Source organism: Eschscholzia californica, unplaced genomic scaffold, assembly GCF_041429995.1.
Source record: "Eschscholzia californica isolate CP2 unplaced genomic scaffold, dmEscCali1.0.p SCAF_1, whole genome shotgun sequence".
NCBI lineage: Eukaryota > Viridiplantae > Streptophyta > Magnoliopsida > Ranunculales > Papaveraceae > Eschscholzia > Eschscholzia californica.
In genome coordinates this window covers 63164827-63188586 of record NW_028238198.1, presented here as the reverse complement: position 1 = coordinate 63188586, position 23760 = coordinate 63164827, and the positions used below count along the sequence as shown (strand labels likewise).

Below are 23760 nucleotides of genomic sequence, written 5' to 3'. Positions count from 1 at the left end.
CATAAAGTGACAAGTGGTGATGCATGGGAGTAATGACTCCATGAAGAGACACGTATGAGGAGGTAGGAGTACCAACACTTTCTCCTTGAGTAACTCCACTTCTCTGGATAAGATTTGTGTAACGCTCAACGCAACCGTGAATCTGTCTATAGGCAGCCACCATCATATATAACACTCCTCCTTGAATGACCACCACTCGGAATAATTGCCTCACTAAAACCTTGTCAGAGAAAACCCAGTGGGATAAAATCTGATGAAGGAAAAAGAGTACAAATAATATATTCCGAGTGACGACGGATACGCAAAATACTGCCTCGTTAAAACCTTGTCAGGAAAACCCATTGGGACAAAAACTTGACAAAAGAAAAAGAGTACAGAGCGTAGATAGCGATACATGAACCTGCACATGATAATAGACTCCCCCTGATGAATATCAGAATGACTGATGTAGTCTTACGTCATCAGTTGATTCAAGCGTCGCATTCCGATGCCTTCTACTAGTTTTCTGAACTTTCTGTAGGCAAAGACTTGGTAAACAAGTCAGCATAATTTTCTATTGCCTTTGATGTATCCTTCTTTGATCTGCTTAGTACTATCGCCTTTGATGTATCCTTCTTTGATCGCCTTTGATGTATCCTTCTTTGATCTGGGCGATACATGCTGAATTATCTTCGTGAATAACTGTTGGGGAATTTGTGATAGGGACAAGACCACTTGAACTTCTAATGTGCTCAATAATAGATCTGAGTCATACACATTTTCGTGTGGCTTCATCAAATACATACGCTATAAGAATTAAATTCTTATCTTTGTTATTTCCTTGTGAATTATTACGAGGATTCTGAAATTGTTACATCGATTCATCCGTAACTTTTCGTTTGAAATATTTCTCCGTTAAATTTGGAAACCTAGAATCAATAGTAGAGTTAGTTTATAAAGAATTTATTGAAAATTCTAGGTCTCATATGTTTAACTAATTTAAACAAGGGATATTTTGCAAAAGGGGCAAAGTAATATGAGAATATAAAAGAAAAATCTTATACTGTAGTTACCTTATTTCGATGTCACGACCAAGAAAAACGATGAGATTGTGACGACTTCATAAAAAAAGTCTAACTACCAAAGTTATATCTTTTTTCCTACTTTTATTGATACTAGGGTATATCTGGTGCCCTAGGCCATGGACAGTTGTATCAATTAAATGTGACGAAATTTTATTGTTATATTCTAGATACCTTCATTTTTTATATTATTATTTTTTGTTTTCTTTTCCTTAAATTAGTTATTATTTTATTGAGAGAGAGAAAAATTTTAATTTCTTTTTTTAACTTTTGAAATTTATTTTGTTTCTGTTTTTCTTAAATTAGTTATTTTATTTCTAAGAAGGAAACGATTATTGTTTTCTAAATATGTAACTTTATTTCTACGAAGGACTATATTTTAAATTTTGAGAAGGGCTTCTAGACAATATCCTTTATTAAAAAATGATGTTTGTCTCAGTCATCGTTTTCCATTCTGTTTTATTATATAGATTAGAGTTTAAATATGTGTATAACGATGAATTGGGAAGTTACTATCCAATGAAATTGACCAATGAAGTGGCAAGAGTTATTAATTATGGGGGATGAGTAACTATTAATTGGGTCTGGTGGATTAAATTTCTAATGGGCTGGAGTTGGTTGTTGGGTTATTGGTTGGGTGGGCTATCAATAATGAGTTGGCAAGTTAAGGGATTAATTCCACACTTAAAGGAGCACACTAGAGGCACCTCTTTAAAGACTAAAGGAGTTCACTAACCCAGAGGCCAGAGGCCAGAGCCCAGAGGAATGGGAGTGGCGTCAGGTTAAGTGAGCATGATTTTCTTTTCTTTTTCTTTTTTTTTGAATATTGACTAGCATGGTCATTACAAAGGCATTGCTACACCGATATGATAAGCACGATAACTGTCGAATTACTAATGGCCTAAAGTCCAACGAAACTAATGGCCTAAAGGCTCGACGAATTAATGATCAAAAACACAAAGATATTACTTTATTTATACCCAAGTTTCATATTTCTGGATTTGCACTTCCATGAGGTCGAAACTGGTACCTCCGTATTGCGGAGTAGATGCAATTACCATCTGGGCTACTGTGAAAGGGTAAATACCTTTGTATGTATAACTCGAATTAAGTCGAGTTATAGAGGAGATGAACGGGTGAAAACCGAGAGGGATGAGATAGCTTGGATAACTCTCGGTTGAACCCGAGGGAGAAGATGAGTGACTCTCGGTTATAGCCGAGGTTGGAAGCTTGAACCTCTCGGGTATGACCGAGAGTTTGGTGATGATGCTTCTCGGTTATAACCGAGTATAGTGAGGGAGATTCTCGGTCAAACCAAGAGATGTTGATGATGGTGAAGAGTGAAAACGAGAGATGATGATAATGGTGAAGAGTTGATCGTGAGAGAGAGATAGGTAAAAACCTTGTTTATTAACACTTACAACCTGATATTACATTATGTATGGATCTCTTTATATAGGTTTACATAGGAGAAGTTTAGAAATATGAAACTCTAATTAACTCTATCTAATACAACAATCCTAATCATATTAGGAAACCTAATTAACTTAGGAATCCTTATCCTAACCGTGGACCTAATCCACTCGGTTTAGCCGAGTGGAGTAGACCTCCTAATTAACTTAGGAATCCTTATCCTAACCGTGGACCTAATCCACTCGGTTTAGCCGAGTGGAGTAGACCTTCCAACAGCTACCAGTTGTTGGCAAGTGCACTTGATTATGGTTATATGCTAATACAAATATAGATCAATAAATACATGAATTGAATAAGTCCGATTACTACTATCATCAAAGACATCTTAAGCCGTAAAGGCTATATAAAGACCCTTGAGGTCATTCTAAGGCGTGAAAGTCTATTCCTACTTTTATTTTACCCTTAACATAAGTTAATAAGTAATAGATTCCATGTGAATGGAATATATGACTTCCGAATTTTTGGAGTAGATGTACAACCAACTGGCCAAGCAGTTGTTGGTTGTGCCTGACTATGTTAACTGCCAAGGAAGTTCTAAAAGGGCCTCCCAACTGCTAAAAACACATTGAGCACCATTAACCCTAGTCAAACAGGTCTGACCTTCGAAGTTTAAAAGCGCCTCCCTTTTATGGTTTCCAGTTTGCGCACCCATATGCTGAAGAACAAGGAGCAACAAAAAGATGACAATGGTGGAGAAGAAGATGCTGACGAAGATGATGGAAAAGAGGAGAAAAGATAAACAAGAAACAGAGAACAAAATGAAACATGGAAGAAGGCATTTTTACAAGAAAATTTGTTCATCATATATTGTATAGGAAAATTTGTTTACTGCAACGAGAAGGTAACAAATTTGCATTTTATTTTCAAGATTTCGAAGAAAAAAAGGTACAAGGAAGAAACCAGAAAGTAAGCTGGCTACTGGAACCAAACCTATTTTTGTTGTTCAAAAGCACAATGGAATAAAATTTTGACATAGAATTTGAAGGGGGCAGCTCATAAATGATGAGAATATATGACCAACTACAACTTCCCACGGCCATCACAAGCACGACATGATCGAGCAGAAGAGCATTTTGTGCAGTAACTCCATTTCTTTGGAAGCCTGGTAAAGTTCCAAAGTTTACATATATATTATTACGTACACAGTTCAAAATTCGTATGAAGTATAAGGAAGCAAATGAAAAAAGTTCATATATACCCGGCAGTGTATCTGGTGGCCATATTCTTTGCAGCAAGCCTAGCCTTTTCAGCTGTTTCGTCTGGGAGTCTCTTAAGCACAAACCCTTCACCTTTACATTCTGGACAAATCCCAGAACCGCCACAATCTTCACAAGTTCTCAAAGAACTTTCTGCCTATTAAACAAAAAAATTCGGTTGTAATGGACGGTTCACAAGATAAAATGGTACATAATGAAGCTCCTTGATGAGCATGATAGTATTATCCAATCGCGACATACTCTCATGAATATGTAGGTTATCGATCCCAACAAATGGAAGTGTTTGAAGTAGAAGAAGCAATATTTTTTTCGTGTCAAGAGAAATACGTACAATGGTTTCTTCAGAAGCTTTTGTCGTCTTTATAAGATAGGTTGCTGCTGCACCTACGACCGTGGCTGCAACTAAAATAGAAGCAGCAGTTTCTGGTAGAGCGGAGTATATGACAGATTTTTTTCTTCTTTGCTTAAGTGGCTTCAAATGTGAAGAGGCATCGGAATATGGATTGCTTGAACTCTGAACTTTTGGCTTACTGTCTCTAGTAACTTCAAAACATTTTACGATCAGTAAGCTTGTTTAGTCTATCAAATCTCAAAACTTCATTTAGCAACTTAGAAGTTCAAAGGGCAATGATAAAAAAAAACAGTAAGAATTAAGAAATGCAATGTACTTATGTACATCACAAAGACAACGGTTGCCTGTTGTGGCTCGGGCAACAGCCTCTTTTTGGGTGTTGTCAACAGGCCTTACTTGTCCCAAAGTGGTCTTGGGCCTACCTCACCCCAAAAGCTAACTCATGAGATGACGCTTACCCTCACACATATAAAGGTGAACACCACTCTCCTGTAATCAATGTACTCTTTCCCTTCAAACATTAGGCTGAGAAGACTATTTTCCCCCTCCACAAGGGATCTAAGATTTTCGGCTAAACCTGGCTCTGATACCATTTGTGGGTGTGGTCCATGGGCGTTACTTGCCTCAAAATGGTGGATTAACACCATACGCAGACGCACTTATACCACTTCTAATTGGTATCCGACTCCAACTAACTATAGAGATAGTTAACCGTAAGGGATAAACTTAACATACGAAAATACATGATGAATTAGTGAAATGGAGCTATAGATAGGATCAGGATATAAAGAGAAGGGATTCTCAAAACTTGTTCGCTTATTTACTATGCGAGTCAGTGATAGAAAGACAAAGGATTCTGAAAACTTGTGAGCTTATTCGCTAGGGGAGTTAATAAGAGAAGAAATATATCGTTAGCAAGAACCAAAGTGAAATACGCAGAGTAATGAGAACCAAAGAAAGATGATTGATAGAGGAGATTAAGTACTGCAACTAAATACCCATTTAGTAGGCACTGCTGTAATGTTTACTCGAGCATCCCAACCAAGTTCACCTTTGGAAGAAGCAATCTTCAAAAGGTTCAAGGAGGCGATGAGAAGATCTAACATAACGAAAATTCAGCAACTCAAGAAATCGCTGAAGGCAAAAGCTTCAGATCATTTCAACATAAGCTTACGCTAAGCAAGTAAATTCAAAGGGCAGCCATATCAACATGTTCTAAACCATCAGATGATTTTAATCAAAAGTCACGAGGTCTAGCGGAACCGTGTGTCAGGATCAAAGCCCAAGTATGGTGATAGGGAAATCAAAAGCATTCTGACTTCAGCCAGATAATTTGATCAGAGGAATCAGACGGCATTCAGCTTCTCAAATGCATCAACCACAATCTTGTTACCATAATTTTGGCACAACATAAATCACTTTAAATGACTCAAAAACTAACAGCGATTACTATAATAGCGTACAACTAAATGTAAGGTGGTATTTGTTTCTTTCTCATTGCGTGAATTTAATTCGTCTGAATCGGAATCTTCACAATTGAATGGACTCAACAAAATCAACCCAAGTCGGTCATTCAGACCAAACAGTCCGAAATCTGACTCAAGTCAATTTAGACCTCGACGTCAGATTTCATACATGACTTCCAAAAAGTAAACCTAAATTAGTTCTGAGATTTAATTGGGTTAACACTATAAAATCCCAAAATCTAAATTAGGTCACCTAGGAACTTCCTTTTTTTTCTCATTGATTTCAAATCTTGAAACTGTTTATCAAACATTCACAAGTTTGAGATGATATATTAAATATATATATATATACTTCCCCATATTAAATACCCATTAACACTAGAAATTAACAAGATAGACTATAACAAATTCAATAATCATAATCAACAATTATAAGAAGTAAAAATGGGGTAAATTCTAGTACAGAAAATGAAAAACCCATGTCATAATTGTTAAGGAAGAAATAGTTTTACCAGTAGAAATGGAAGAAAATGAGAGAGAACGCCATGTGAGCGCCATTTTCAAATGTGTGAATATAAATAACAGGACTTGTCGTCTCAGTTCTTATCTTTGTGTGATAACCTAACTAATAGGATGACAGCGTTACGCCGGAAACATTTTCAACCAAGTCGTTGTAGTATAGTGGTAAGTATTCCCGCCTGTCACGCGGGTGACCCGGGTTCGATCCCCGGCAGCGGCGTTTCCTTTTTCCCCTGAGTTTCCTTTTTTGAGTTAATTTCACTTTTGGCCCGCCAAATTGTTCTATATAACGTTTTAGTCCTCCAACTAACAATTTTATTAACTAAATTGACTTCTTTTCTTCAACTTGTGGGGCTTTGTTTGCCCTTCATTAGTTAAATTATCATTTTTCTATCTTCTTTAGTTTGTGTTCTTTCTTCAAGTCCTCTTTAATTACATCTTACATGTGTGAATGAACAACTTTTTCGCAATCATCTAATTGTTCGCATACTCTACGCGCTCTCATTCAAATTTTCATAATTTATTTAATAACAGTAGAAAATTAATATTTATCTTGTCAATTTAACTTCAAAATTTTAACTTTTTCTCTTAAGATCATTAACATTAAACGCAATCCTAATTGGGGGAAAGGATAATGTGTGTCGAAAATGAGATAATATAAAATAAAATCGAAAGAGGTTAGTTAAGGAGGGTGATTATCTTTTAGTGAAAACAAATCAAGTATTACGAAGGATATAAAGAGATTGGACGGTGGGGGCGTGGGATTGAAGAAATGGAAGATAACATTGAAGAACTTTTGTCTCTCTGAAATTTTGAGGACACTGACTCTTCTTCCCCCACGTGAGTGACTGACTGAGGAGAACCTACCTAATCTCCCCCACCATGGCACCATGAACAAACATGACCATTTACTTAACCTAGCTGCCCGCCACCCAATACCCATCTCTCTAGACACATCATAATAAAGTTTACCTAGCTTTCCACACGGATGTAACCCTCCCTGTCAGATTTCACATTTCATTTTCTCCTCCCAACATCATCATCCTTTTGGATTCTTATAACAGTAATAAAATAAGGTGATACGGACTATTAAAAACAATTTGGTCAACATTTGGTAGTTTAAATGGTAGATAACGTTATACACAAATTTCATAACTGTAGAGGTCTCAGGTTCGATTCTCAAACGAGGTCGACTTCATTGATGTTGGGCTATAGATCATTTCTTGTAAGAGTGAATTAGGCGGTTATTGTACTTACCACGTGTTTGATATATCAATGTCATTGTAATGATTATCGTAGATCGTAATCCATTTCTAAAATAAAAACAACAATTTCACCCTTAGAAATTAATTATGTGAAGGTAGAACTGGTTATATCCCTTTTTATGTGCACACTATAAACCACCAAACGAAACTTTAAGATTGCCTGTTTTTATTTTTCTCCCAGGTGTTGTTTGTTTTATTCCTTGAAATATGGCTTGAAGTTTTGAATTGTATCAATTTTTATTTCATACTACTTGATGTTTTCTGATATGTAATGTTTGATCGTCTGAATGGTTGGTTTGAGTTGATCTCTAATCCATTTAATAACATACATAAGTAACGTGACAGGTCGAAGAAAGGAGATCAGATGATAAAAAAGAGTCAAAGATAATCGTAGATCTAAAAGATTATGTTTCTATATTTAGGATATTTTTAGAGTAGTAAGGAATATCATGAAACTAGAAAACCCTAACTCACTTTATAAATATGAGTTAGGTTCTAGCAATATATCAATTTTTTTTGTTGCAAAAGCAATTAATAAAGATGTCGTCTTTTGTGGTTTCACATAGATATAGGTCGAGATCTATAAGAAGGGACTTCGACTGAACCACGTTAAGTATCAGTGGTAATTATTTTTCGTTTATCTCCCGCTCATCACGTAATTGTAAATTTAACATTTATTTCAGACGAATCAAATCTAAAATCTGACTCGAAAATTAAAATTTTGCCTCTCATTTGTCTGAATTTAAACTGCTTTAAACTGACTTTAGATCTCTTTGTGTTTGATAAAAACATATTGAACCGAGTAATAATAGGAAACAAATTCAAAAAGATAGATACCCCTCTTAAGCCCACGAGGTTGTGGGATCGAGTCTCAGTGGAAGCAAACTGCTATCAAGATTTATCTCATGTAATTTAAGAAATGTATAGTAAATAATGTAATAAATTTGTTGGGCTTTAGTCTTCTTTCATGTTGTCAGGCTTTAGGCCTCTTTCGCTATAGTTTCAATTAAGCGGTTATTGTACTCATCCTATTTTCATAATGTATCGAGACCTTTGTAACGACTAATGTAGATCGTAGTCGATTTCTCAAAAAAAGAAAAAAGATAGACATGACAACACGGGGGCTGCCCTCTCCCGAGTCAGTGATTCAGTCCGGCTGTCCTGGTACTGAGATGTACTAGTAGGGCATATTGGCATTCTCTTTTAAGGATTCCTTCTGGGCGATGTGTCGGCATTTGATTTGTTAAAGAAGGATTTCCCTCTTTATCAACTCGTTCGATTCTTGAGTTGACTCAGCTAATGTTCAATTTATTCTTCCAAGAGATTTCCCTACCTTTTTTTTTGATGAAGGGGAGATTTCCCTACCTTGGTACCTTCATGAATTTCTTGGCAGCTTCCCTTCTCAAGAATCCAAGGCAAGGATTACACTTTTGCTTTGAAACGAGATTTCCCCCTTAATATTTATTAAAGTTGCTGATTTTGTTTGCCCTAGATTTCAACTTCAATACTGAGGTTGATTTTATTTCACTCTTTACCCATGTTATAATAATTAAAGTAGTGCTAAACTAAGCCCGATTATATGTAAAGTACTCTAGTTGATTACCGGTTAAAGTAAATTGAGTTCAAGTATAATTGATGTTTCTTCAACAACAAAAAAAAGTATAATTGATGTTGCTTAGGTAGTCTATCACTTGATATGTAAAACACTGTCTTCAGCTAAATATTTAAGTATTATTATTTGTTTATCTAAAGATTTTCGTCTAACGTAAGTTGATATATAAAATTATAAATGACTACTAAGTTTCTATTTAACGAAATTTTCAGTGTGGAGATAATTAAATTTATGAGATGACAGCTAAACTAGTTTAACTTAAACCATTTTTAAGAACTAATTCTTCAACTATCTTTGCTTGTCATATCATTTCAAGTCATTTAGGGCAAGCAACTATAATGTGCATGACAACCTCCTAACTTGGAAAAAATTTTGATAAGTGAAATCATTACGTGCTCAATGAGAATTTTTTTTCTTGACATTAGGATACGATAATTTGATGAAACCCTAGACAAACTCATATCTCAAATAGCCAAATCAAAGTGAAATCACAAAGATGTGGAACTAAAATCTACAAATCCACAACAAGTGAAGATCCAAGCAAGAGAACTGCAATTCATTATAAAATAGAAAGGAAAAATAATAGTCTAGGGAGTATTATTGATTAGAAAATGTAAATTATTCATGAATTGTCTATCATTTATAATCAAACATCTAAAGATAGATGTATGAAGAAAAAGATATTGCAAAGAACATAAAATTTTGTTACCTAATCTTCCACAAAAATGAGACACTCAACATGTCACTATTCTCTCTCACTCTATTGATATGTACATTCTAATATATGTAAGATGAAATAATGAATTTGTGTTAAGAATCACAACAATCGTTCCAACAAACTAGCATTGTAATGCAACGCCGGAGAATGTAGAATTTAGCTCGTTGCTCCTTCACCAGACGATTACACCTTTGACCGAACGATTTACAAGGTCTTTGTACGTGTTTAGAACAAAAACTCTTGTTATTTTCTTTCATAATCATCTCCATGATTATATATTAATTTCTTGGATCTTATTCTTCTGCAAGTATTCTAGCTTTCTTGGTTGAAGTATGAAGTAGTAGTTGTATGAGAATGGTCAAAGTTGGTGAAAATTTGATGGAGAAATGGGGAGAAATAGGTGGTATTTATAATGTTGTAATTGAAGATTTTCTTGCATCAATTGTTGGGATAGGAGTTAGAGAATAACGAGGTTATTGTAAAATTTTATATTAGTTATCTTACCAGTATATCTTCATCAATTTTTTTATAATGCACATACAAATTAATAGACAAAAGTACCCTTTTACATTTTATTAAATCCATGTTATGTCATAGTTCTTTACGCACAACCAAAACAACGAAAAATTAGAAAGAATATATTTATCAAGTCATAGCTCAAAGTGCATTAGTGGAGTGTACCATGTGTAGGTTTGAACTGAGTAGATGAAACAAAAGTGTCTATCCGTTAATTAAAAGAGATCAGGTTTATTAGATAGCCCATAATAAAAAAATTTGAATGATCATATCTCATGCACTTTTGAATTTCATTTTTCTTAAGTGAAAAATTGCCCTTTTAAATTCTTCAAATTTGTAGTTTTGTACCTCTCTTAGAGGGGACATGAGTTGTACGGTTTGCTTGTTAGTAACGTTAATTCTATTTATTTAAACAGTTGGTTACATGAAATCTTCAATAAGCATTCACTCACATGTTAGCTACTAGCTAGCATTATAATCTAGGTAGATTAAATAACTTTTTTCTTGGGAAAGTATACTATATTTTTGGGTTGATTCCATTTTGGTCCTTTAAAGATGACCAATTCATCCAAAATGGTCTTATAAAGATGAATACCTTCCAAAATTGCTCCTTCTTTCAATTTCTTGTTAGTAAACTTTGTAGTTGATATTTTCCTCCGACGACCTCTTTCCGACGAAGAGAAGTAGAACGTGAGAGATTTAACTCGAAAATAAGGGTAAAAACGAAAAGAAAACGTCACCTGTCCAAGTTCACTGATGGAAAATTGAAAAATGTAGTCATTTTGCAAACTGATTATTTTAGAGACTATTTTGGTAGATTGGTCATTTTTAAGAGGCCAAAATGAAATTAACTCAATTTTTTTTTCCATATGTACCGTGTGATTAACGCGTTTCGGAGAAATAAAAATGACTGGCGGAAAGTAGATTTTGTACGAGCCAGCCCAAAAATTGTAATGTTAAAGTATGCGAAGTTTTAATAATATGTTTAAGAATTGTTTTGCCCTGATAAACTCTGTTAATTTTGGTAGATTCAAGTTTGACCTCTTTTTGTCATAGGTGGATCAGATTTTTCACCAGGAGAACCTAATTAACAAAGTTATACCAACTGTCATGATACACTTGCATAAACACAAATTGATAGGCCCAACAAAAGACAATGACTGGCCTTCAAAGTTCATCAGGAGCTATTGTTGAATTCCTTTTCTATTTAGTCAAAGAATAAGAATTACTACACAGCCTCCCATTATATCTAACCTAGTTTTACTACTTATCAATATTTGATTCCGGATCAAATGGCCCACTTGAAATTTATTTATTCAGATCAAAACAAAAGTAATTCTAAATTATTACCGTATGACCGTTTTAGCATCCTTGTTTAGATGATGGATGATGCTCATTGTCACTCTCAATGATTACAATTTTTTCCCGTTGCCCAATTGTTGCCCCGTAAAATTGATTTGCTTCACTGTCTTCCTTGTTCATGCTTGAAGGTCGATCGTTCTAGCTGCAATCAAGTCGATTGTTCTAGCTGCAATCAAATTAGCATGGTGATCATGAATGATAATGTGTATTCCTATTTTCTCCGTATTGTTTTTGAACGAGGCATCTATATGTAAGTTGAAATAAAAGTACAAGGTGACCATTTAACCTTGTTAACAAAGTTAATGACCTTATCAGAATTATTTATTAACGGCATAAATGTCTTGATTTGTTCTATAACTTGATGTGTTAATGTTATAGTGTATTGGAAGCATCTGTCAAATCTGGATTTCCATATGAACCATAATATGTTAGCATATTGAATAACAATATTATTATTATTATTATTATTATTATTATTATTGTTATTGTAAATAATTTATTTCCATGAATTATCCGTTCCGCTGGAGATAATATGTTAGTGGAAATAATATTAAAGTAAAACCAGATATTTTTAGCTAAGGAGCAGTGTAAGAGGGCATGCTCAATAGCTTCGATACAGGTATAAGATGGACAATCAAGTTGATTATTAATGTACATACAAATTCGTCGACGGACTGAAAGAGCACACGTACAACACTTCCAAATGAAGAAAGATATATGGGGAATAGTATGGATTTTCCATATAAAATTTCATTCAACATCAGTAGAGTTATTAGGGAGTCGATCATTGGCCATGTGATGATACATCAAACTAACTGAGTAGTTACCCGATTGAGTTTAGGATCAACGCATAGTATCCTGACTAGTTGAAGGTAAATCAATGTGTTTAATGAGGTAGCAAATATTTTTGAAATTATCACTAATAACCTTCTCGTTCTACTTTTTGTTACGTATTAACTGGAGACCCGAGAAAGAGTCAAATTCTATCAATTACGAAGCGGAGGAGGTGTACTGAGAATCCAGTAATCCTCCAGATATTGATGGAGTTGCCATTATGAACCTCCAAGAGGTAATGTCATCCAAGTACTGTTTAAGTATGGCTTTCCATATTCAAGAATGTGCTTGTCTCGCTGGCGAGGATGAGTGGATCTATGGAAGCATTTAGCTTTAAGAAATTTAGCCCAGATAGTATTTGGTGTTGTTTGTAGTCTCGCGACTAATTTTCCTCGTAACACTCGAATATCCAGATGAGAGTTTCAGCTACTGATGTAGATTGTTGCAGAAGCGTCAAAGTAATGGATATCACCATTAAAACTATGATAAAATAACTAAAAAACTGATAAAATAACGATAAAAACGATAAACTTTATTAATAATAAACTCGATTGATAATATTCCAAGATGTAAAATAAAGATAGACCCAACTCTCTTTTATAGGGATTACATATTTCTAGATCAGCCGTGATAGTATGCCCGACACTTCTCCCGACCCAATCCCGGGAGGCTGACGTGTCGGGCGTACATTTAGAGAGAGAAAACTTTAAACTTTCTCTCTCTAAATGTATGCCCGACACCTCAGCCGGCCGAGATTGGGCCGGGAGAAGTGTCGGGCATACTATCATTAATGTTTCTAGATATATTTGAACTAGGAAATAAATAACTTCTAAACTCTTCTTGATAACTATTAACCTAAATAGACTTCTAAAAATAAGAAAACTTCCTAAAACTTGAACTCTGTAAAAACTTGTCAAATAACTTCACTTGGGCTTGGCCGTGTATGGTCCACTGACCCGTTAGTTAGATGGTCTCCATCAGACACAAAGAATACTTTTTTTCTTGGGTAAACATATGTATGACCAAGATTTGGATTATATGCCTTTAGTTTTTTTTTCCACCAGAAGGACATTTATGTAATCGTTATGCGATTGCAAATGCCTTGCAAATGACAATGCATTGAATCTGGTATCGACGAACGACTGATGTACACCATCTAACTTTCATTTACCATATATCATATTAAACAACGAGACAAAAGGATATACCACAAACAAAACATTTACAAATATTACTGCGTGGAGGAAAAGTTTTGGGGTACAAAATTTTGCCTAAAATAAAAAAAGATATTCCCTCCCTCAAACGGCCACCACCACATATTCTAAATTTTGTTCATGTCTCTCTCTCTCTCCTTTACCTTCCACCACCGCAATCACCTCCAACCACCACCACCATTCTCTTTCATCTCTCCTCATTCTCTCTCTCTCTCTCTATATATATATATATATCTTCTTCATTTTGTCTCACCTTTCTTTTCTCTCTTTCTTCTTTCATATCTCTTTTTTCACCTTTTTGTCCGGGGCAAAGGGGAGGAACTCCTTTACCGAAACCTTCTTTTGGTTTCCCATCCGTTGCTTCGTTTGGATTGAGAATTTTTTTTCTCTAGGCGAAGCAACTTTCATCTGGACCTTTGTCTGAAAAACCAAATAAAGGATCCCTTCCTTCGATATGGTTTTACAGAAGTAAGATCTCAATGAAGGGACCCTGCCCTTCGCTAGTACTGATAGAGGGAGAGAGATGAAAATGAGAGGTGATGACTAGAAATCACTTATCATCTCTTTGGTGATTACCCCCGTTACAAAGAACTGATCCATCTAACAGGAACATTCGACCTACAAAACCATTACAGTAGATCTGATTAGATCACTCGCACATTTACTTTTACAAAACGAAAATGGTAATACAGATTGGTATAAGCTCAGTTACTTGATGTGGGAATGGTGGAAAGATAGAAACGAGCTCCATTTCCAACAGAGACAACCGAATCTGAGTTGGCGTTGGCGGCAAACCAAGGAATCCCTCAGGTATGTTACAGATCTATATGTGAATCATCAATCTAACAATTTGGTGTAGGAACGCAACTGGTGTCCTCCTCCCCAAGGACAAATACAGATAGACTTCGATTGTTCATACCGAGAAAATCTGTGATTGATTCCTCCGACGAAGGGTTCTCCCTTCGCCGGATCTCCTTTTTTCTTTCCTATTTTGTTAGTTTTTCCTCTATTAATAGTTTCTAGGGTCGGGAAGTGCAGAGAATCCGATAAAAACCAGTCTATCTCGCCTGTAATTTAAAGAAAACAATTTGAACGGCCATTTCTTGCCGGAAAAGGTAACCTAGAAAGAATCAAGAGATGTTTAAGAAGGGTCTTCTTTATGTTGACAAGGGACTTCTTTATGTTGTTTTTAATGGCAGAAACTAAAAACTACATTTCTTCTGAAGAACTATCAAAGCATAATAAAGTAGGAGATGTACGGATTTCAATTCAAGGAAAGGTTTATAATGTAACAGATTGGATTAAACGGTCTACTGATATTCAAACCTTCTTCTCCTCCTGAAATACAACATACAACCCTAGAAGATGTTACGTGGTGGGGGACTTATCTTTGGGTTTTTCCTCTCAATCTCTCTCTCCAACTTTCCTGTAACTTCTTCAAATCCTACACCTTCCTTCTCTCTTCACTCTTTTAGAGAGAGAAAAATTTGTTCAGATTTGATTTCACAGGCGATCTTCCAGTCACCGGCGACCCCGACTGAAAGATCACTGTAAACTGATTGTGATTCCGATGAAAGGTTTTGATTGAAGTTGGCCGATTCCTTAAAGTTTTTTTATCCGCATATCACTGTAAACCGATTCGAACGTTAAATTCATTAAAGGGTGCTTGCAATGGAGGCGGTTTCTCTGCGGTGGTGGTGGTTCTCCGGGGATGACGACAGTTTTCCGGCGATGAAGACGGTTTTCTGGTGATGAAAGCGGTTTCCCGGTGATGATAGCGGTTTTTCGGTGACGACTACGGTGGTTCTGTTAGTATTAGTATTAGTAGTAGTATTGTTTTCAGATATTTTGTTGACCTTTAGGGTCTTTTCATCCGTGATCTTTAGGATCCTTTCATCTTTGTTCTTTCTTATTTTCGTCAGTGTCTAGTCCAATTTCTCTCACTTCATGAGGCACTTTACATTCGAAATTGTAAGAATTTACTTATGTAACTCTAATGTTGCTGAACCGAAAGAATGATATATGGTTTCAATGGTTTAAAAAAAAAAAATAATTAAGACGCCCATAACCTAGCAACATCAGTTTTGCCCCTAACAAGTTAGGTTTTGATAAAATGATCCCCTCTTTGTTAACTTAGTTATTGTTTAGTCCCTAGGTTGTTATTATATTTTCCTTGTAATGGTCTAAACTATGTAACTCTTGTTATATATATATATATATATGTGAGGTTTGCTTTGCTCAAAAGAAAAAGTAATGTGTAAGGAGGGAAGAAGAGTGGTTAATTAGAAGGGATTCACGTGAAAGTGTGAAAAATTGGAAGAAAGGAATGGTCAAGGAAAGCGACAATGGCGTCTTGGCTGGATTTCTGATGAGATATGAATAGTTGTCAGAGTTATAGAGAGAGAGAGAGAAAAGGGATGGGACGAATCAGTAAAGCTCTGCAACACCATTCATGCATGCAGAGATCTAGAGAGAGAGAGAGAGTAGTTAGTAGTACAGTAGTAAAAAGTCTTTTGAGTATTATGAAATTGGTCATCAGTGAGTGACTCATTATTATACGTTGTCATAGTAGCACGGGTGCAATTAGCAGCTTCTCTTGCATAAATTAAAAATGACTGGTGGAATTTCTGACAAAGTTATTGTTACCCACCCATCCATATTTATGGGATTCCTTCTCTCAATCATTATAACTTTCACATACTACTATCTTTTTTTTAATCTAAATGATATGTATTTTTGTAATTTTCAAGAAAAAAAAAATGTAATTTTGTAGATTGTATATGACATTTTTGTCACGCGGCTCAAGCCGATACCTGATACCACTTGACCCAAACGATTGGTTGGGGTTAGGTTTGCACTCAAATTCCTATGGGGCTTTCCGACGAAAGAATCCAAAACTACCTGGACTGAGCTTGGGCCAAGTGGAAGTGAGAACGATATATAATTTCAACGGAATTCCACACGGCCCACTATTTTTGCTAAGCCCAACTTGATTAGCCTAACTACCTTCTTTGAAGGTTGGGCTTAGCAATTGAGAGTATAGGACTCCTCCCTAATCTGAACAGAGGCAGGCTGAGTGTCAACACTGAAACTCCAATAGGGGCAAGAATTACAAATTATTTAGAATTCAATAGGACAATATAGAAAGTAATGAACATAATAGAGACACTGGTTATATCTAGTCACAAAGAATTATCATCACTAATGTGTGTAGTACTCGTAAACATATTACTATAACCTATGATAGAAATGGAAAATTAATCGTAGAGAATTTCGTTCTCTGAATCAGCAATAGCTGCAAAAGGATCAGAAGTGCCAGTGCTCTTTGTTTTTGGTGCCTGTGAGAATCTGAATTCACTTCCTAAGCCTCTTGACTGCTGTAATGTCTCTGCAAAGGCCTGGTACTTTTCTATAACTGCATCGCTCACGCTCCTTCTCGCATACTTCATTGACTCTTCAAAATGAGCTGCTTTTATTTCAGATACTTCATCTTCAATCTTGTAGGTGTCCTCTTCCATCGCGTCTGGGTTCTCCTGTCTCCTTCTCTCCCTCACTATATCCTGCAAGATATATCACCGACATTTTTCGTGATTGTTAGCATCTTTAGTTTTAAAAAAACTCTAGTTATTCCATTTACAGGAGGCAAAGATTTAGTAGGAGAAGTATGTATGTGTATCTCCGAGTGGCACAATTTGACCCGTCGGAGTCTAACTAGTCTAAGAATAAAGTAATAACTTAAATCGACAAAAGACATCAGTTCGTCAATACTTATAATAAGTATGACTCTAGTGGACCAAAATAACTACATTGGTTTTCGCTTTTGAATCTGACTTGAGGTCTGACTCGAAGCCCAAGTCAGATTTCGAATTCTTTTTTTATTTCAAAATCTAATTAGTAAAGCTGTAAGACTATGGTAAGTGAAGAAGCTTACATTCTCGATGTTCTCTCTTATGGCGTATTTGCAAGCACGCTGGCATATCTCGGTTATATCAGCTCCGCTGAAACCTTGAGTGTATTCGGCAAGGGCCCTGAGGTCTACATATCTTGAAACAGGTGATTTCCTCAGGCAAGACTTGAATATTTGATGTCGAGAAGCCTCGTCTGGCAAAGGAATGTAAATCAACTGATCGAGACGGCCTGGCCTCAACAGTGCAGGATCAATTATATCTGGCCTGTTTGTCGCACCAATTATGAATACTGTCTTTTTTGCCGACATTCCGTCCATTTCAGTCAGGAGTTGGTTCAAAACCCTATCAGCAGCACCACCAGCATCTCCAACACTGCTTCCCCTCTACAAGAAAAAAAAATGAATTGGGGTCACCATAAATGTCACATCAAACCAGGAAAGCTAGATATTGAAACTTTTCAAGGATATCAAAGGAGGAGACAAGAACGAACCTGTGTAGCAATGGAGTCAAGTTCATCGAAAAATAAGACACAAGGTGCAGATTGGCGGGCTTTATCGAAAATTTCTCGAACATTGGCTTCACTCTCACCGAACCACATAGTGAGTAACTCTGGACCTTTGATACTGATGAAATTTGCCTGGCATTCGTTTGCAATTGCCTTAGCTAGTAAAGTTTTTCCACAACCAGGAGGACCATAGAATAGAACTCCCTTTGAAGGCGACATTCCGAATTTCTCAAACTTCTCAGGATGTTCCACTGGATATTGAACCGTCTGAATAACAATAAGCACAAATCAGCCAAATATTAGTAAGAAACATGAATAGTAAAACTACAAAAGGAGTTAACACCAATTCTAGCTTTAACTTCAATATTACCTCTTGAAGTTCTCTCTTGACAGTTTCGAGACCACCGATATCCTCCCAGCTAATGTTAGGAACTTCGACAACCTGAACCCACGACAATTAAAGTTTAGTAAAAGGATTTCCTTATCGAAAAAAATAGATAATCGTATTCCACATTAGATGGAGAAACTTCACTTACTGTTTCACGAAGAGCAGAGGGATTGCTTGTTCCTAAAGCCGTTTTTAAGTGTTCATTAGTGACAGACATGGAGTTAAGAATTTCAGCATCTATTGTGTCGTCTTCCAAATCAATCACATCCATCTTTTCTCTAATGCACTGAAGTGCAGCTTCTGTACATAGAGCAGCAAGATCAGCACCAACATACCCATGAGTTTCTTTTGCGACCTTTTCCAGATCAACCTGTAAAAATATTTTCGATAATAAAAAAATTAGCTTCAACACATTTTAAGCAGATAAAAAGATTTGGACTTATAAGTATTTGGCTTACATTTTCAGCAAGTTTCATGTTCTTTGTATGTATGCGAAGGACCTCGAGACGACCAACTTCATCTGGGACACCAATGTCAATTTCCCTATCAAACCTTCCGAACCTTCTCAAAGCCGGGTCAATGCTGTTTGGTCGATTAGTAGCCCCCATGACGACAACATGAGCACGAGATTTCAACCCATCCATAAGGGTTAAAAGCTGAGAAACAATTCTCTTCTCAACTTCACCGTTCGTCTTGTCTCGTTTTGGAGCTATAGAATCAATCTCATCGATGAAGATGATTGATGGTGCATTTTTCTCAGCTTCCTCGAATGCCTTCCTCAGGTTACTCTCACTCTCTCCGGCAAGCTTAGACATAATCTCAGGCCCGTTAATGCAGAAGAAGAAAGCACCAGTTTCGTTTGCAATAGCTCGGGCAATCAATGTCTTTCCAGTACCAGGAGGACCGTAAAGTAAAATTCCCTTTGGAGGCTTAACACCGATAGATTTGAAAAGTTGAGGATGCCTTAGTGGTAGCTCGACTAACTCCCTGATCTGAGCCATTTGTTTTCTTACACCACCGACATCATCATATCCAACTTCGTCTAATCTTTCTTCATCTTCCCTTTTAACTGGTTCTCCTTCACAAAAGATCTCTGTATCTGGAGCAACTACACAGTATTCTGCTGGTTCGGTCTCAATGACCTTAAACTCCACGCTTCTCATCCCTCCTCTCACAAGAAACAAATCACCTTTCCTTACTGGCCGATATCCATCCAAGAAATAAGCTGCAAATATACAAGACATGGGTATATATGTTAGTCTTATAGGTATCTTACTTGTTCTCTAAGTACCCGAATTAGCTTTAGCACATAACTACTCTAATGCTAATTAACTTGCAAGAGATATAAAATATAAGTGAGGGACAAAAGGCAAAATATAGAATCTTACGTTTTAAATAAGCATCGAACAGATTCCCAGTTAGACCTTCAATTGTATCATCGACGGGAAGTATGTGAACACGGTTCCCATATTTTATATCACGGCATTGGTACAGAGAAACAACATCACCTAGCCTAACCCTAAGATTTGATCGGATAACCTTATTGATTCTAATCTTCGGTTCTTCGCATGTTTCATCAGCAATAACAATGCATACTGTATCCTTCCTTTTCTTGCCCTGATCACAAATAACAAGCGAAAAGACGTATTAAACTTACGAATAAAACAAACCCAACTCACAATTACCAAAATAGTGATTAACAAAGAAAAAGTAAAACGATTACTAATAACTTAATCCTGATTCAGTTTCCACTATGAAGTATAAACCCAAATTTCTCCAAAACCCTTTTCTTGAAATCAAAAGGTCAAAAGGACAATAAGCACAGAAACCCTAAAACAAAACCCTTTTCTCCAAATTTATATGTGAAGATGACAAACTAATCCTCTAAAACAAAACACAATAAGCACCCATTGTAGTTCAAAACCCCAAAACCTAAAAGGCTAAAACCCTAAAACAGAACATAGAAAAGAGGAACAGTTTTCAAGATATCAAGATCATAAGTGCTGAAACTAATTACTAGTAAACTAACTGCCATTAATCCAAAAATCAAACAACCCATAACCCCAAATCCAAAAACAAGTATAAATTCATTAAAGAATGATTTAAACAAACAAAGAACTGATCAAACAAGTATACCTTAAGCAATACAGTATCACCACGAAAAATATCCAATTTTTCCAAGGTATTAGGATGCAAGGCAATGATAGAATTATCATCATTGATAGATTCATCAACAATAAGTCGATTTGGAGCTTTCTTTCTTTCCAAGATAGCAGTAGTATAATCCTTCTTCATCTCCTTCCTATAAAATCACATAAAACCCTCATTAAACCCACCAAAACTTAACCAAAATCAGCCCAAAAGAAAGCAAAAATTAACCATTAAAACAACTAAAGAAAGAATAAACTAAGAAAGGGTCTTACGAGTTTGAAGATTTAGGTTGATTTGTGTTCTTGATTTTGGAAACAGAGACATCAGAATCTTGATTTGTCATTGTGAAGAAAGTTTTAGTTATGAGGAACAGAGGAATGGCGGGGGTTATTTATAGTGTCCGGTTTTACTTTCTATTTTCTAATCTTTGGAAGTTTCGGTTTTCCGAGTCACGTTGTTTCTTAATCTAAATATGTTTATTGTATCGAGGATGATCGAAAGGTGAATAAAGAATGGGATGGGGAATTTCTATATTTGCTAGGGATAGCAGTAATTACTTCCCGTTTTTTAATGGGAAAGAAAGAAAGAATTCATGTCCTTTTCTAGTTTTATCCAGGAAAAGAATATAATGAAGTATTATAGAAACTGGAGATGGACCATAAATTTATTCGGTAATGCTAGGCTGCCCAGCAAAAAACCCAGTCTACTCAGCATCCTAGCTGGCTTGTAGTTGATTTTGTTGACTAAGATCTGGCCGTTCAATCTTGAACGGCCAGGATCTCGTCTCTCCATCACTCTCGTTTCCCTCTTAATCTCAACCAAATCGAAACCTCACTTATTTCTCTCACTTAAAAACTTAAAGCTTGCTGACCTCACTTATTTCTGTCTCTATTTTGTATTTTGTTACACAAACTTTGATGTATTGTTCTTGTTCTCAACTCAAACTCAAAATCAAAAACCTCAGATGGCAACTTCTGACTTTGAACTTGAGAATCAAAGGGAATTTTTAGTATTTGGAGGTGAATCACAAAACTATTTATCAGATTTTGGAAGTGAAAGGTTTCCAAATAGTGGAAGTGAATCTGAAAGAGATTTGGGTTGTGAAACTCAAACACCTAGCTCTGAATTGGAAGGTCAGTTAGAATCATTATTTTTCTTATTCATCCCTTACTTAGTTTAATAATCGATTAATGTAGTTGAAGAAGAGTTTCACATTGATCAACATGTTGAACAAGCCACAGACAAAGAACCAATAGTTCCACCTGAAATAGGAATGAAATTCAGTACTGCCGATGAGGTGTTCGAGTTTTTCAAAAACTATGCTAAGGAAAAAGGATTTTCTGTTAAGAAGAGATCAAGAGTGAAAGACTTCGATGGGAATGTCAATTATATAACAATTTTGTGTTCTAGAGAAGGCATTAATGGTAAGACTACAACCACGACATTGAATCCTAGGGCAAGTTGTCGAATAGGTTGTGGAGTTAAGATATGTGCAAGATTTCAATTAAATGGATATTGGAAGATTTCAAAAGTTCATCTAGACCACAACCACGACATTAGTCATACATCATCTCGGTACTTCAAATGCAATAGAACTATTAGTAATCTCGTGAAAAGACAACTTGAGTTGTGTGATAAAACAAGTATCACAGCGAATAAAAATTTTCATCGACTCGTTGTTGAAGCTGGTGGGTACGATAACGTCCCATTTACAGAAAAAGATGTTCGAAATTTCTTAGATGAAAAAAGAAGGGAACGATTTGGTAAAGGTGATGCAGAATCATTAAACATTTTTGTAAAAATGGTTGAACAAAGAAATGGGTTCTTCTTCAAAACTGATTTGGATGAAGATGGTCGACTAAAAAATGTGTTTTGTACGGATGGACGAAGTAGAGAAGCATATAAGGAATTTGGTGATGTTATCACATTTGACACCACCTACAAGACAAATAGGTATGAGATGCCATTTGCGCCATTTGTAGGGGTTAATCACCACCGACAATCGATCCTTTTTGGTTTTGGCTTAATCACAAAAGAAGATACTGAATCATTTGTTTGGCTCTTTACCGCTTGGCTTGAGTGTATGGATGATGTTGCCCCTAAAGGTATTGTTACTGATCAGGATGCAGCTATGAAACTCGCAATTGAGAAAGTATTTCCCAATACTAGGCATAGATGGTGTCTGTGGCATATAATGAAAAAATTGCCTAACAAGTTTGATAGTTACACCAATTACGAGGCAATGACTAAAGCTTTAAAAAGATTGGTATTTGACATCAAAACAGTAGAGGAGTTTGAGAAAAAATGGTATGAGATGATCAATACCTTTCAGTTGCATAATAATGAATGGTTAGATGGATTATATAGAGAGAGACGAAGATGGGTTCCGTGCTTCGTGAAACCATATTTTTGGGCAGGTATGTCTAGCACTCAGAGAAGTGAGGGAATTAATGCTTTTTTTTGTTGGCTATCTAAACTCAAAGACGACACTAAAACAATTTGTGGAACAATGTGTTTATGCTTCCAAGAAAAAAATTAAAAATGAGAAATTATTTTATGATGAGAAGTTATTTTGTTCCAGCATTTTAGTTTACATTGTTGCTATTGTTATAATGGTGTATTATTGGCATTTTAGTTATATCTGAACAGAAGTTATTTTGTTCCAGCATTTTAGTTTACATTGCTTTTTTGCCTTGGAGGGAAGATGCAACAGTTGATTTTATGATGAGTGGTGGTTTTGAGGAAGAATTTGTTCCAGTTCTCAACATTTTGTATGGTAAGCTTCTTACTTCAGAATTGTTCATTTTCATTTAAAGCTACTTATCTTGTCATCACCACCATTAGCACCATCTTCTTAGTAAAAATACATAGGCATCATATTGCAGCTGATGTGTGAATGTCAGATCAGTCCTAATATAGTTGTTTATTGTTGGTTTTATACATCTTGAAAGTCGTAATTATAAAATGAACATGCGGTTGAATGTGACTAACATGACATTTTTTTATTAAAATGTAGAGACTAAATTCTGGACTTCCAAACTCAATTCTGCATCAAATTCCAAATTATGGACATCTTCCTCATGTGGAGACGCCAGACATTGCTGCCAAATTGATAGTCGACTTTGTTCGAAGTGATCAAAGACTTAGACATTACTTTACTGCTGCTTCTACTACTTCTGTTCCAGCATTTTGTTTATGA

General features: G+C 35.8%; 4 protein-coding genes and 1 non-coding gene across 5 annotated transcripts; 2 read left to right on the top strand and 3 right to left on the bottom strand.

Moving 5' to 3' along the window:
• Nucleotides 1-3312: 3312 nt before the first annotated feature.
• LOC147568139 (uncharacterized) lies at nt 3313-6218 on the bottom strand. The gene is made up of 4 exons (XM_086654575.1): nt 6082-6218; nt 4083-4294; nt 3733-3887; nt 3313-3636 (listed from the first exon to the last, which is right to left on the bottom strand). Exons 1-4 carry the CDS (start codon nt 6125-6127, stop codon nt 3555-3557), a joined length of 495 nt encoding a protein of 164 aa, XP_086510701.1. The 5' UTR covers nt 6128-6218; the 3' UTR covers nt 3313-3554.
• An 18-nt stretch (nt 6219-6236) lies between these two features.
• TRNAD-GUC (transfer RNA aspartic acid (anticodon GUC)) lies at nt 6237-6308 on the top strand. Its single transcript has one exon. It is a non-coding gene; the product is annotated as a tRNA-Asp (tRNA).
• Nucleotides 6309-9500: 3192 nt separating this feature from the next.
• LOC147568137 (small polypeptide DEVIL 16-like) lies at nt 9501-10148 on the bottom strand. Its single transcript, XM_086670549.1, has one exon. The coding sequence runs from the start codon at nt 9950-9952 to the stop codon at nt 9776-9778; it is 177 nt and encodes a 58-aa protein (XP_086526675.1). The 5' UTR covers nt 9953-10148; the 3' UTR covers nt 9501-9775.
• Nucleotides 10149-16718: 6570 nt separating this feature from the next.
• LOC147568136 (cell division cycle protein 48 homolog) lies at nt 16719-21186 on the bottom strand. Its single transcript, XM_086654579.1, has 9 exons — nt 20834-21186; nt 20547-20712; nt 19799-20027; nt 18869-19635; nt 18559-18780; nt 18393-18464; nt 18008-18289; nt 17541-17900; nt 16719-17169 (listed from the first exon to the last, which is right to left on the bottom strand). The coding sequence occupies exons 1-9, from the start codon at nt 20902-20904 to the stop codon at nt 16867-16869; spliced, it is 2472 nt and encodes an 823-aa protein (XP_086510705.1). The 5' UTR covers nt 20905-21186; the 3' UTR covers nt 16719-16866.
• Nucleotides 21187-21525: 339 nt separating this feature from the next.
• On the top strand, nt 21526-23760 carry LOC147568135 (protein FAR1-RELATED SEQUENCE 5-like). Its single transcript, XM_086659041.1, has 4 exons — nt 21526-21694; nt 21758-22978; nt 23197-23318; nt 23578-23760. The coding sequence occupies exons 1-4, from the start codon at nt 21526-21528 to the stop codon at nt 23758-23760; spliced, it is 1695 nt and encodes a 564-aa protein (XP_086515167.1).

Coding starts and splice junctions, on each gene's coding strand:
- LOC147568139 (XM_086654575.1), bottom strand. CDS start 6,127: ATGGCGCTCACATGGCGTTCTCTCTCATTTTCTTCCATTTCTACTG. Junction 4,295..6,081: donor ATTTTCTTCCATTTCTACTG/GTAAAACTATTT, acceptor AATGTTTTGAAG/TTACTAGAGACAGTAAGCCA. Junction 3,637..3,732: donor GCCACCAGATACACTGCCGG/GTATATATGAAC, acceptor GAACTTTACCAG/GCTTCCAAAGAAATGGAGTT.
- LOC147568137 (XM_086670549.1), bottom strand. CDS start 9,952: ATGGAGATGATTATGAAAGAAAATAACAAGAGTTTTTGTTCTAAACAC.
- LOC147568136 (XM_086654579.1), bottom strand. CDS start 20,904: ATGACAAATCAAGATTCTGATGTCTCTGTTTCCAAAATCAAGAACACA. Junction 18,781..18,868: donor ACATGAAACTTGCTGAAAAT/GTAAGCCAAATA, acceptor ATATTTTTACAG/GTTGATCTGGAAAAGGTCGC. Junction 17,170..17,540: donor TAAGAGAGAACATCGAGAAT/GTAAGCTTCTTC, acceptor TATATCTTGCAG/GATATAGTGAGGGAGAGAAG.
- LOC147568135 (XM_086659041.1), top strand. CDS start 21,526: ATGGCAACTTCTGACTTTGAACTTGAGAATCAAAGGGAATTTTTAGTA. Junction 22,979..23,196: donor GAAACCATATTTTTGGGCAG/GTATGTCTAGCA, acceptor TTGGCATTTTAG/TTATATCTGAACAGAAGTTA. Junction 23,319..23,577: donor TTGAGGAAGAATTTGTTCCA/GTTCTCAACATT, acceptor ATTAAAATGTAG/AGACTAAATTCTGGACTTCC.